The sequence below is a fragment of the Amblyomma maculatum genome, chromosome 10, assembly GCF_055883805.1.
Source record: "Amblyomma maculatum isolate TAMU_Amacu chromosome 10, ASM5588380v1, whole genome shotgun sequence".
In the NCBI taxonomy this organism is placed as follows: Eukaryota; Metazoa; Arthropoda; class Arachnida; order Ixodida; family Ixodidae; genus Amblyomma; species Amblyomma maculatum.
In genome coordinates, this window is record NC_139353.1 from 20855739 (window position 1) to 20869830 (window position 14092).

General features: G+C 43.9%; 1 protein-coding gene and 1 pseudogene across 5 annotated transcripts; both read right to left on the minus strand.

Moving 5' to 3' along the window:
- Window positions 1-1200: 1200 nt before the first annotated feature.
- On the minus strand, window positions 1201-4948 carry LOC146175784 (ipis-1-like). Of its 3 annotated transcripts, none has more exons than XM_084582150.1 (2): window positions 4807-4948; window positions 1201-2535 (listed from the first exon to the last, which is right to left on the minus strand). In XM_084582150.1, the coding sequence occupies exon 2, from the start codon at window positions 2522-2524 to the stop codon at window positions 1385-1387; it is 1140 nt and encodes a 379-aa protein (XP_084438276.1). In that variant the 5' UTR covers window positions 2525-2535; window positions 4807-4948; the 3' UTR covers window positions 1201-1384. The 3 variants fall into 3 exon arrangements, with proteins under 3 accessions (XP_084438276.1, XP_084438275.1, XP_084438277.1); XM_084582149.1 differs by having other exon boundaries at window positions 4542-4928; XM_084582151.1 differs by having other exon boundaries at window positions 4726-4923.
- Window positions 4949-7397: 2449 nt separating this feature from the next.
- Window positions 7398-12758, minus strand: LOC146175785 (iris pseudogene; annotated as a pseudogene). Of its 2 annotated transcripts, none has more exons than XR_014701469.1 (2): window positions 12403-12758; window positions 7398-8675 (listed from the first exon to the last, which is right to left on the minus strand). The product of XR_014701469.1 is annotated as an iris pseudogene, transcript variant X1 (transcript). The 2 variants fall into 2 exon arrangements; XR_014701470.1 differs by having other exon boundaries at window positions 12330-12428.
- Window positions 12759-14092: the final 1334 nt, after the last annotated feature.

A 14092-nucleotide genomic window follows, 5' to 3' on the forward strand; every position in this document is an offset into this window, starting at 1 on the left:
AGAGCCAACCGGGTGCAACCACGCTGGGGATATGGAAGTGCGATATTGCGAACTATTCTATTATTTGAGTGCTTTGACGGCGGAAAAGAATCATAGCTAACTAAATTACTTTAACAATTCCTAGCATCTACGCTGAAGGGGAGATTCCACGGTAGTGCATGAGTATTCTAGATGTTCATGTTAGTAAGTGAGCTTGCGGCTCTAGGCTAGAAAGACGAACAAGTATTGCTTCTCTAGCCAATAACTACCGTCGTCATATCATACACACTACGTACCAGCACTGCATGATGATCCGTGCAGACAACTTCGAGCCCAACATCTGCTAGCCAAACAGCCATAAACAAGTCATCTTGGACATTCAGGAAATTAGGTTTATATTGCATAATAGCCTCAGGTTAAATGATGCGGTGCGAATCTTACTCCAGATATTTCTTGAAAAAGATGCTTTTTACTTGAGTTCATTTGAGCATTAGCCCTGCGGCGTAAACCTTAACAACTGCTTTAGATTATCTCGCATGAAATTTACGATTTTGTTTTGAACCGTACTGCAAAAGTAGCTAAATGGCTAGTCTGAAAATGGCAATAGAATTGGCCTGCTTTCGGCATTCATGACACATACTTTATTCATTTTTACAGCAATGCCTTAATTAACAAGGAATGATAAATAAAATAGCGACCTGCTTACAGCTGTCCTCAAAACGCTTTGCTCATATTTCGTGTCTCGAATTTGTTGCAGAATCTAGCTTTTAGCCTTCCGAATCATCACGTATACATCTCGGTACTTGAGATCAGACTTAAGATCGGAATGGTTAGTGACCTCTGTTTCCTTTCGATTTGCAACGACTTCCACTCAGTGCTTTGAAGTTTCCAGTAAATGCCTTAAAATGAAATCGTTAACTATCTGATAAACTGGCTGAGTGATAGCTTGCGTCCCAAGGTGCAGCGCTAAAGGTAAATGAGAAATACCCATGCAACCCATGTTAAATTAATCTTCGTTGTTATACCATTATTCACAAAACGGTTCAGGCACCCAGTCAGAGTGAGACTGGTAACACGTCTTTTCTACCTCTTACAGTCTCTCGGCTATTGTCATCTATAGCTAGCGAAATAGTTCCATTAAAAAGTCTGTCCTGTATCAGGTCTCAGTAAATCAACTGCGTCGTGTAATATAAAAGACCCGTCACTCACATCTCAAGCCATGTCAAATGCACAGGAAACAGGGATTGGTGTTTTTGTACGCCTTTTATTTCGAGATTCGTTGTTGACACCTCAAATAACAACCTGGTGAATACGTCAATCCACTGTGTGTTCCAAAGAAATTAAGAAGACTGTGCTCCGACCTCACTCAATGGTAATCATAGCGTATCGTGTCCTCTGAATCAGTTTACAATACACGAACGGAGCCCATGAAAAGTATGACATCCGGGTCATGGCTACAAATGAGAAACATGAATGGATGGTCGACTAGAAACTTGCGAGGGATCACAGGCTGCGAAGAAGCTGAACCAAACAACATAATCACAGCCGTAGCGGCTGCCGCTTCTGTGCCTTCTTCGTTCACTTCCACAAAAGCCTTGTGCACCACATCGCTGGCCACCAGGTTTCCGGCATCACTGATGCCAGACAGGTCTGCGTTCGCTCCGAAGAAATCACTGACTCCCATGGCTTGCAATGTGTTCTTGAGGAAGATGGTCTGTTCAAACTTGAACTTAGGTAGGTACAGCTCTACATTAGACGTACTGTGGAGGTATCCCAGTATGGCCTTAAGTAGGGGAGCGGAAAGTTGCTCTTCAAGCTTTGAAAGTCCTTCAACGTCATTAGGCAAAAGTACGACCATCGAAGTCTTACCACCTTGGTATGGTATCTCCAGGGCAGTGACGTTGAGCTCGAAGGATCCGCCCATCTTGTAAGTTCCCTTCTGATACATCATATCCACTTCTATCTTGTTCTTCGCGTCGAGATGGAAATCAGATCGCCGTGTTCGACTGGCGTTGAACTGTAATTTCCAAAGGCCTTTAAAATAAATGGCATTTACGATGATTAGAGTGGTCAGAGCGTTTACGCTTCCTTTGGGTAGAAGATCGCTGATCTTCGATTGGGTGGCTCTCTCGACCCAGGCGTTCGCCTGCCTGCGAACACTTTCAAAGTTATTTATGAAGTCCACAGACACAACCGTCGCTTCGTAACTGTCCTTAAGAAGCGACAGGTAGCTGTCCAGGATAGGATACGTCTGTTCACTGTACATGCGGTTGGCAATGTGGAGGCTCACGTCCTGAGCTTTATCGGGAAGTTTGGAGAAAAAATCCGCAAAATGACTGTGTACGGTGCTTCTGTCCACCCGAAGAACAGCAGCTAGTTCCTCGGCCGTGTTGCTACGCGCTCCGCTTAGGGCCATTGACAAAGCTGCCGATATGCTGAAAGGCGAACAGAAGATGTTCCCGTGCTGCTTGCTTTCTGTAAGAAGCTGCTTGTACAAGTCTACGGAGAAGCCGAGGATGGAATCGCCGAGCGGATTGCCGGCCATCTTTGCAGCTTCTGTAAAAAAAGAATAAATGAATCACCTTTGTTAGAAGGCTGGCTTTAGTATTTAGCGATGGTTTAAAGTTTTTGAAGGATTTGTGAGAGGAAACGGCTCATTACGAGAATGTCGTAACGCGACAGAGTAGGTGGCATTCATCAGGGGTATATACTGTGGTGCCCAACAAAAACGGACACATATTGACGACAACGCTGCTTTACGCTACATATAGTAGCTTTCTTCAGTTAGCATCTATTTTCGTTATGTCCCCGGCAATATAGAATAATATTGTATACGACTGGGGCTTTTATGATGCACAGTGGTTGATGTCACCTAGATGTATATATGCAGCTATTCCGCCACTCCACAAAAGAGACAGAGGACGGAAAAGACACATACGAGGTAGAGTTTGATAGCATTTAAATTGTAACTATAAGCACGTCGTACCAGCTGTTGAATGATTCTCTCGTGAAACGCAAATTTGCGCATCGGAAATTAACCACTTATATTTGTAAGCAACAGTCGGTTGCCTGTTCAGCCCTAATGTTTAATATTTATTTAACAATACTGCCGCTCTCAACCTAGAGCCTAGCAGACGGGCAAAAACATACATGTTATGTTACAAGCATACAATATAAAAGAAATGAAAGAATTCTAAACAGTTCCAATAAATGCGGACAACAAAGTATACAATTTTTGGGAAAAACAACCGAACAATACTCGCAACAGTATGGCAGCATTTCATAAAAAACAAGCAATCGTAACAAACACGTGATGTACAAAATATTTGTCTCACCTCCTTGGCGCTACGGCTGCTCGCTGAATTACGAGCTGTGAACGGAACTTAGTGGTGGCTCCGTAAAAACATTTCCAAAATGGCTAAGCTTCTCTTTTTGGTTACAGGCGTTTCAGAACATTGCGCTCCGAAGTACGTTTATGCAGCATTGGTATTTACTCCTGAGTAATAAGCAATGACTTGTCCACTGCAGATGAGCATTCAAGCATCGGTTTGAAGAAGAATTGTTATGTTTGAAGCTGATAATTGTGCTATCCAAAACTATCGCAGAACACAATACGACACTGCAATTCGCAATTGTAATAGAGAAGTGGAAGAGCGAGATTATAGGGATCTAGAACAGCAATTACGTTTTTAAATGTAACACGCAAGCCAACCTGACGGTCAAGCTGCAGTGTGTTGTAAGACACGAAGTAGTGTTTCCATGTTGTTCAACTGTTGCCCCAGGCACTGCTGCAGGTTACTGATCAAGAAGCATTACCTTAACTAGAGTTTACACTGTTGATGCTAAACACAGGACGGTGCAGCTTCATTGCAAAAAAATAGAGAGAGAGAGAAAGCAAGTCGCTGCATGCCTGTGTCTTGGATTCGAACAGGATAGGAATTTTCTTTTTTTACAAAAGACTGCCATAACTTAACCGTGGTACCTGTCCTGGTCTGAAAATGTATCCTTTGGACATCAGCCTAAAAATTGCTCCTTAAAAGTATTATTAGTCCTCTGTTAATCCTCTTGAGGTACTAATTATTGTTCGAATCGAAAAATGATTGGAGTTTTTAAGCGGAGTGCACGAATTAACTATCCAGATGCATGCTCTCCTGTGTATTCTCCCCTGCACTTTTGATTACAATAATTTTATAAATATTTGCATATACCTTTTACTAGACCTTTATTACTAAAGAAAGTAAAAACACTCTGTCATCACACCCTTATAAAAAAAAAAAAAAAAGACTTATCGTGTCCTTGCGCTGAAGCCGATCATTGTTGATATCGCTTACTCGGCAGGGACATGATTGCAAGGCGGGCGAAAAAAATAGGACAAGCATATCATGGTCTCAGTCAACAATATGCAAGTATAAAGTGCACACCCGCAGAGTAAGGAGCATGACGCATACAGAACAATACGTACGTTCCCCTAGAGGGAGGAACAACGAGAAGTCTCTCACAATAATATAAATACGAGAAAAAGCAAGGAGAATGGGGCGGATGGAAACAAAACACGAACACACCTGACAATGACTCCACGACGAAGGCACGATACTCCGCTTTCTCAATTGGCTCTAACTGAAAACAATATTCCGCGCTTTCTCCGTAGCAAGCGACTTTATTTAGAACACAAATTGAGCCTATGCGACGGTTCTTGACGGACGGAGCAAGACTAGCCCGCTCGGAAAGAACGCTCGGCGAACTCACACATGTGTTGCGCCTGAAGCTGAAAGCAGCGGAGTGTACGCAAGTGACGTCGGTCATAGACTGAAGCGATCTCTTCGTTACCTTGCACGAGGGAAAAACCCGACGACTGCTGTCAAAACAACGCCCGACGCAGACAGCGCGGCTCGTGAGGACGGGGCCAACGGCAAACGTATAGTGCTCTAGCCAACTATTGCCAACGGGTCAACGTTGATGACGTCGCATCCGCTTGCGACACGCGCGTGGCAGACTCAAGGACAGTAGCGCCGCCCCTCGGAGACGGGACGAACCAGCTGCGTGCGTTCACGGCCGGTCTCGAGGGAGAGGGCGCGCGTTCTAAGCGCTCTCTCCCACGAGACCGGCCGTGGTGCGTTGACCCGAGGCATAGAGAAACATACTTACGTAAAGAGCGGACACTTGAGCCTTTTCGCGGCCGAGCAAGTAAGGGTCTGACCACCCGCGAGGCAGCGTAGCGATGTTCGCTTCCACTCCACCTCAAAGGTATATAGCTTATCATACATACACTGGCTTGCATCAAAGCGTATTCTTTCCTTAATCTTTCCATATAAACGTTGATACTGAGTCGGTCATGTGCCGCCGGTTACGCCAACCTCACTGTGCTTTTCAAAGCGTCACCTCGTTTGGCCGGTAACTTGTTTCCTTTTGTCTGCAGAAATAATTTCGCTTTTTTTAGCTAAGAACGCTTTTATCAAGTCGTTTGTAGCGCAACGTGAACGTATTTTGCACGTGTGACATAGAATAGGAGCCGTGAAACACTTTTAGTGTGCAGTTACTGTAAATTTTTGGGTCGTGTTTTTCTGAAGAACATGTGCATTCCTTCGATTGATTATTTTTCTAAGAGAGCTTTCAGACAAATAATTTTTCGGTGGCTCAGATGTATCTTCACACAAACTTTTATTCGGCCCTACAAGAACGGCGTGTTGCGCATTTGTAATCGTTTTGTGAATGGTGTTTACTTCGCTGTGTTTGCAAAATGCATGGGCTTTTGCCGCTTCTTAAGCACCATTTTTACATGCCGAATTCGTTGTCATTGCTAAAGCATTCTCGTTGGGGTCTAAAAAACGCTGCTGCCTGTTCGGGGCCTGCATCTTGACGACATATACTGCTATTAGTCTCTAACAGTGGATTCCCTGTAATACCTTTGCCATACGGGCCGAGGACAATTTTGTCCGCGATCATGAGTATAAGCATAGCATTGGGTTACTATTATGTATTCAGTGTGGTGTGTTTAAATTTCTGAATAGCCTACTGATCAAGGCTGATTTACAGAAATTCCGCGCAGGCTGTGCCTGCATTTTTTCCTCCTTACTTGTGTCTACCAGTTCACAACTCCTTTCCTGTTGTTCTCACGGGTGATGTTTTAGAGGAAAAACACACAGCCGGTATGCGAAATTTCTTCATCGTGACACTGTTCCGCGTGTTTCACTATACCTTCAATCTTGTTTGTCTTTTTAATATGATGTATTGTATAAAGTGTGTGATGCAATCCATTCAATATGCAAACAAGAAAATAAACTTTTTTTATGGAACCACTGCCTGCTTGTGTGCCACTGAGAAAAGCGGCTCAATAATGGCAAAACATTACAATAACAACAGCTCTGATCGCTTTATTCTAACCTACATCAACTAAGTCAGCCACGCTTATTTTCTGCGAGAACCTTGCCGGTATTTCCAGTAAAGAGGTTGCGATCCGTGACTTTAATACGTGCGTATGCATGGCTTCGTTAAAGCACTTGCACACAACTCTAGACGATGTAGTTGAATATTTTAACAACTTAAAGCAAGTCAGAATTGAAAGCATTTCTATCGAAAGCGAAACTGAAACAGAGCAAATCACGTGCCGAAAATCTCGGAGGACGATATTAGCGGTCTGACCAGCCGCTCGGGGCGCTGGCGCTGCTCGGCCGCAGGGCCCTATGGAAGTGTCCGCTCTTTACGTAAGTATGTTTCTCTATGCCCGAGGGGCCTACGTTTACTTTCAGGAATTCATGTTCCCTGCTTGCTCTAAAATTTCCCTAGGGGCTCTACATGCGCGCCGTTTTTAAATCTACTATTAGTACAAACGACTTCAGTGACTTTACTGTTTTTAAATCCCTCAGCAAATTGCTTATTGGAATGTGTGCACTCCACAGCTTGCTTCTTTATACCCCAACTGAAAATAAAGAGGTGATTTGAAGTTTTGAAACGGGAGGCTATTGCTTCGCTGAACAGAAACTATAGACATTGCTTCGAAAACCAGCCATCGGCACCACACTCAAGCCAGCCTTGATAAGTGACACAAATATGCCGGGTGACGCATTTCTTTATCAATATATGGAAATGTCCACTAAAAGTGTTAAAATTATTTCAGCAGTAGCGAAAGTAAGCCTCAGTATTATATTAAAGAAACTGCAAATGCCAGGTTATATCCCAACGATGCTCAGTGCTGAAGCAGATAATTAAAGAATAAAGAATCAATTACTTTACGCAGCAATGCAAGCTTTACCTCCAGCATCACACATCTCAAAAATACATAGGGTAAAATAAAGGGGGGCGGGGGGGGGAAGAGGGGAGGGATTATACCTGCTTATGGGACATATGAACGGGTGTGTACACAAATGTAGAAAGTACGAAGGAAAGCTTCAGTGATGAATATTGAGCGCAAACTAGCTGCATTTATACATTTTATTTTTTCCAGCATCTCCATTTCTAGTCTAATGACGACACCTAACCATGCTGGAACTGTAAAGAAAAAAGAAACGGCTGCAAACACCATTCATAATATTCAAGCATATCCTGCTGTTTAGTTGTAGTCACAGTTCGCGGACGGAGCCCATGAAGAGAATGATCTCTGGGTCGTGGCTACGGATGAAAAACATGAAAGGGTGGTCCACAATAAATTCCTGCCTCATTGGCATGGCCGAGCGACACATCATAACAACAGCAGTAGCGGCAGCTGCTTCTGTGCCTTCTTCGCTTACTTCCACAAAAGCCTTGTGCACAACATCGGTAGCAACTAGATTCCTTGCCGCGCTGATTGCTGAAAGGTCAGCGCGACCAGAGAAGAAGTCGTTGATTCCCATCGTCTGCAAGGTATTCTTAAGGCCGATTGTGTGCTCCAATTTGAACTTTGGCATATACAGCTCCACATTAGGGCGACTACGGAGCATGTTAAAAAGGTTTTTCAGCTTCAGGTCAGTTAATCGATCTTCCAGCTTGGACAGCCCTTCAATGTCGTTGGGCAAGAGTATGACCATAGATGTCTTGCCGCCTTGGTAAGGTATCTCCAGAGCGGTCACATCGAGCTCGTCGCAGCTGCCCATCTTAAAACTGCTCTTCTGGTACATCGTATCGACTTCCTTTTTGGTTTTCGAGTCAATATGGAAACAAGAAAGGCGTGTTGCCTTGACGTTGAATTGCGATTTCCAAAGTCCTTTGAAGTAAATCGCATTAATCAGGACCAGGGTGGATAGACTATCTAAGCTGCCGCTTGGCAAGAGGTCTTTGATCTTTGATTCAGTGGCATTTTCGACCCAGGCGTTCACTTGCTGTCGGACACTTTCCGAGTTGTTCCTGAAGTCCACGGACTCTATCGTAGCTTCGTAGCTGTCCTTAAGAAATGACAAATAGCTCTCCAGGACAGGGTAAGTCTGTTCGCAGTACATTCGGTTAGCGGCGTAGAGCTTCACGTCTTCAGCGTAGCCAGGCAGCTTTGAAAAGAAATTTGAAAATTGGCTGTGTATAACGTCGCCGTCCACACGAAGGACTGCAGATAGCTCCTTGGCGGTGCTACCGCGCGCTCCGCCCAAGGCCATTGATAGCGCAGCAGATATGCTGAACGGCGAAAAGAAGATGTTGCCATGCTGGCTGTCTTCTGATACCAGCTGCTTGTACAGGTCCAGAGAGAAGTTGAGGATGGAGTCGGCGAGTGAGTTGGTGGCCATGCTTTTAGTCTGTAAAAAAGTAACGAAAAAAGGTAGTTGCTTAAGCGGGCGCTTACTTCTTTTGAAAGAAATTTCTCTAATCCCTATCCCTCCCTCCGCACGAGGAAGCGGAGGTGGCTCAGCTACAGTGCTAGTAGCAGGCCCGTGCATTTTATTTTTCTTCTTCGTAAAGTCTCAACAGCAACAACAACACTTGTGCACGAAAATGCAGATAGAAAACTACGTAGAAACTAGACGGCAGGGTTCCGCCATGGGAATACTTTCAGAAAATGATCGAAAGTTACATTATTGCGAAAGCAATTGGGACCAGTGCGTCTCGCATTCTGAAATACGAGACAAAATCTGTTCTTTGTCTTGTACCTACTTTATCTGTGCGTGGGAAATGCCTTCGTCCTTTTCGTAGGAAAATGAACAATAATGAACACGTCCATTCAATGTTTTCATGAGCTAGACGCAGATATTAAGTGCAGATTTGTGTAGCAAGAGTCACACTGAAACAGCTAGCTGGTTAATACAGAGCTCTGGGCTTCTGTTCCGGTTCATGCGCATGGGAGTGCTTTGTCCCTGCTTGTAAATATAGCCACTTAAGCAACACTCGGGAACACGCGACGACGAGATCTGTTCAATACGGCAATAGTTAATCGAGCACTCCTAATGTCTAATGATCCGATCTGATACGACACTGGTACAATGAGGCAGACATGTTGCATTATCGGAGGGTTTTGTAGCTGCACCAGAAAGCGCAAGTAATGACACTGCACGTGTTTCAAGAAAAATAAGAAATTCTCTGCTTGACTACCACTCGACCGGTCTAAGATCTCACTCACTCGAAATGCATGTTGCGTGGACAATGCTAATTCTTTGTGCATGGTAGGCTACCTATAAGAATTCTGGGAAAAATAATGTAAAATAATTCACTTTGTATAATAAAAATATTATGGTAGTGCGCTGATACTTTGTGAAGTATATGCGGCATCAAAATGCGTCACAACCCTTTTGGAACATATGAGATCGCTGAATGATGACATTTCGCAGATTTTGTTCGCCTTCGCAAACAGTGAAATAAAATCGAAATCTTGCTGGTTTTCTTTCCTTGGTGTACAATTTTTTTCATTTGCTAGCAGAACGTTATCAGAGAGTAAACAAATGACGGATGGATGGATGGATGGAATATAGGAGCGTCCCCTTTGAAACGGGGTGGTAACAGTAGCTATCATGCTCATTTTTCTCCTCGGGAAATGAATGGATCTACGAGTAAGGGCGCGTGTTTCTCATATTTGCGGCATGTTGAAGTTTGAATAATAAAAAAAAATTGCTAACATTCATGGAAAAAATAACGACGTAAAATGAACGAGAAGTGCATGAATGACGGCAGAAATAAAGCGCAATATCCGGCCAACTTTTTTTTCCAGATGATATTCTGAATTGTGGGGAGTCTACGCAATAGAGGCCAGGACATGTATTTTGATTATTATTTAGTACGAGAATCCTTCGCGCATTTTAATACCAATATCAGAGGGTAGTATACATAGTAGAGGAAGCCATTGCTACCTTTCGGTCCGTGTTTGAAAAGAAATGAGGAACATTCATGAAATTATGGTTCATGGAATCCTTACCGATACTGCTAATTTATAGTAAAGAATACTACAATAGTAATAAATACTGCCTGTTAAAGCTCAGCTACTTTGGTCATCTGATAAGAAGAGAGGAGTCGCTGGAGAAAGATTTGATGTTGGGAAAGGTTGAGGGTCGCCGGAGAAGGGGTAGGCAGCGAACGCGATGGTTAGATGGCATCCTCGAGGCGCTGCAGATGAAGTTATGTGATGTTAGGAAGATAGTGAGAGACCGGAAAGCGTGGCGTGACATGGTCCATAGGGTCACGAAGAGTTGGACACGACTGAACGACTGAACTGAACTGAACTGCCTGTTAAACATGTGCACTGCTTCATACTCTGTAGGTCCTGTTTGAGCGAGCTTACAGTAGCCATGAATGTGCCGCACAGGTCATCTACATGCACGCGCAGCACAGTGCGTGGAATTATGTATCGCGCCGTCCGGACTCGGCAGCGTTTGGAGCGGAAATAAGAACTCGTGGGACACTGAGCCGGTTCAGGTAGCATGTAAATATTCTCCATTCCTTCACGCAGGTGCACGCACAGAAAATGTTTATCAGGCAACGACGAGGCGTACCTATACCATGATACGCATGATAGAACATCGCGTCCAAAGCACCGTGCATGCCAGTAATGTGCGCGGATCGCTTCATGAGTCAACGTAGCTAGTTTCCTGCCAACAATTATGTGCATAACGAACCGAGCCATCCGAAGAGCAGCTTTTGTTTACTACAGATAAGACATAGTAAGAGGAAGATCTGATGGCTATTTCAGAGAGGAAAGTTGACATCTATCCGATCTTCACACTGGGCGCCATGAATCTACCTTAAGAGGATTTTGTGCAATCCATTGGAACTCCATAAAGAACCATTATTCACTGCTCTCTGGTAGGACTTATACAAAACCGACCCTTGCCAGTAAGCAGCTATAGACCAGGATGCCACACCACAGACGAACCAACATCTGCGATCTCAAATGAGGCACGGACTAAAGAAACAGGTTGACGAAATGAGATTCGCGCAGGGAATAACGACGACTCTTTCTGTCTCTGAAATGAAAGCGAATTCGTTTTTTTACAATTCCAAGTACATTTCATCATCATTTGAAAGCAACTAGGAGAAACTATACCAGATGCCACTAATAAGTACACCTCAGTCGTGGTCGCGAAAGTGGCGCATATTTTCGAGGATGGAAAAAATTACGGCTCTTAGTTCTCTTCAGCTATCTTACGCTGATTACGATGAATTAAAATCAAGCTCGTGTAGCACTTCATGTATAATACCAATATTGAACAGCGAATGCGACGAAATTGATTCTCCTCCTCCCGGGACAACCCTTAGACGACACCTACTAAATCGGGACTCATTTTAAATATTAAAGTACGATCGCAAGAGGAGCTATAATCCTTTCTTGTGTAGGAGATGAAAGAAAGCGATGAAATAAAGGCACTATGAACTTCAAGAAAGGCGAATCGTTCACCGATGATTATATTTCCCGTAAAGCCCTCCTTGCAAACGTATCCTATGATTTGCCTCACATGACGTATACTGTTCGCGAGTTTTGAAGAAGTAAGGATGACGAGAGATCCCTTCTGTTCACTTTATACTGCAAGTTATGATGAAGAGGAGGAAGGCGAATCGTTCACCGATGATTATATTTCCCGTAAAGCCCTCCTTGCAAACGTATCCTATGATTTGCCTCACATGACGTATACTGTTCGCGAGTTTTGAAGAAGTAAGGATGACGAGAGATCCCTTCTGTTCACTTTATACTGCAAGTTATGATGAAGAGGAGGAAGGCGAATCGTTCACCGATGATTATATTTCCCGTAAAGCCCTCCTTGCAAACGTATCCTATGATTTGCCTCACATGACGCATACTGTTCGCGAGTTTTGAAGAAATAAGCATGACGAGAGATCCCTTCTGTTTACTTTATACTGCAAGTTGTGATGAAGAGGAGGCCATACAAATATATCTTAAGCTATGCAATGTGTATTTGTTGTTATTTGCAAACACGAAACGCCTTGTTATTTACAAACATGTAACGCACCGAAATTCTACTCAGTCGCTTCGTCGAAGAGCCTTCGCGAAACGACCGAGAATAATAAGCAAACGCAACCAACTTTTCGGCAGCGGTTCCCAAAACGGCGGCGCAAGGTATCCTCTTGGCACAGCACCCAGTGGAAGACAACAAGGATGGAGCAGTTGACAGCCGCTCGATGTCAGGCAGCAGTGGATTCCAACGCACACGTGTAAAAGGCGAGTTGCCTCTTTCCCGCTATCGGCTAGGTCCCCACTCGATCGACTTGGGGTGTTGTATTAGTCAGCTGACATCCGCTGCGAACTACGTGACCGCTGAGTGCTGATATGATCCCCGGTTGGAAGAGGTATCTTCTGGATTCGCCTAATGTTGCAGATTGTTTCAGTGTTGCCGGGAAATTGGCAACGGAGATTTGAGCAATAACAATGCACAGCGCTGATATAGCGCTGAGGAGGTTTCGCCCCTGCGTTGATTGGGTAACGGCTAGAGAACGGCAAAGCCTTGGCTAGGGAAATGGTGTACCTAGTACGGCTATCGACTCCATCAACAAGGGCGTTCTGGCGGAGTTGACCTATTTTTGTGCACGTGATTCTTGCCGCGCCGGAGAGTCCCCATTCGGCGTTTTCATTCATGCCGCTGTGGTTCATGCCGTGTTCTACTAGGCTGTTATAATCAAATGGAACTGAGTGTGTACTTCGCGTTCACGCGCTTTCTGCTCTCTTTGCATTCTAGTGTCCTTTCGTGGTGGGAATGCGGCATAATGGCTTGAAGTATAGTCGCCCAAAGTACCGTTCCGTGCATATGCTGCTCTGCTGCTGGAGACGAAAATTCTGATACAAATCTGTATTATTCTAAGACAATGTGTTTGTTGCATCGGTTCCGTATTACTTTGATAGAAGTTTGCATTATGTTCAAACGTATTCTTTTGTTTGCCGTATATGTATTCAGAATAAGCCCTATAGAATTTTGTACAGCCCTTAAAATCCTTGTATTTGCTGCACAGATCCCTTAATAGTCTCATACGGAATCGTAATAGCTGCACACGTCTCCTATTAATCTCACAGGATTTTGTAAAGACGATATCCAAAAGAACCCTGAAGAAGTGCAGCGTCTACTTTTTATGCGTCAGCAAATATATCGCTGTCCTCAAGCACGACGTGGGAAAAAAGCCTGCTCAGCTATTTTACGATTCAAAACATATATATATTTGTAAATTGTATTTAGGCAACTTCGCTGATCAATAACTCACACCCAGTACACTTGGGTGCGCTGTTCCGAAGGGATGTAAAAGCCAGTAAAAGCTGACTTTTTATTTACAGAAGTTGTACAGCACGTGTAGCCTGCTTCTCTCTAAGCTGTCTCAGCGTTCTCACAGGGCTTTAATACAAGTGCTTCTAATGGCGACTCATATGCCACGGCACACGTGCACAAGCATGGGCGGCTAGTGTACGAAAACAGTGGGAAACCAATAGAGATAATCAAATAGCCTACAACTCTTTATATTCGATGTTATGTCTATTAGACTAAGCACCTATTAGTTGTCGATGTCATAATAGGCTATTAGTTTTTATATTAAAATTTTTGCCGAGGATAGAATCCCTGCATTGGCCGCACGTATAGATGGCCGTGCCCAAATATTACTTTTTGCGTAGCAATCAAAGCCATTACCAGCCTAATTTTGTCAGTACGAATGAAGTTGCGTAGAAATGAAGGCTAATAAACATCTGCTTTTGTGTACATCTATGTGTAACTGGGTGTGGTTGCCAATTTAA

Excerpts from the sequence above, each read along its gene's own strand:
- LOC146175784 (XM_084582149.1), bottom strand. The coding sequence starts at position 4,782 with ATGACCGACGTCACTTGCGTACACTCCGCTGCTTTCAGCTTCAGGCGC. Across the intron at positions 2,536-4,541 it reads CGTCGTGGAGTCATTGTCAG|AAGCTGCAAAGATGGCCGGC; the intron begins GTGTGTTCGTGT and ends CTTTTTTTACAG.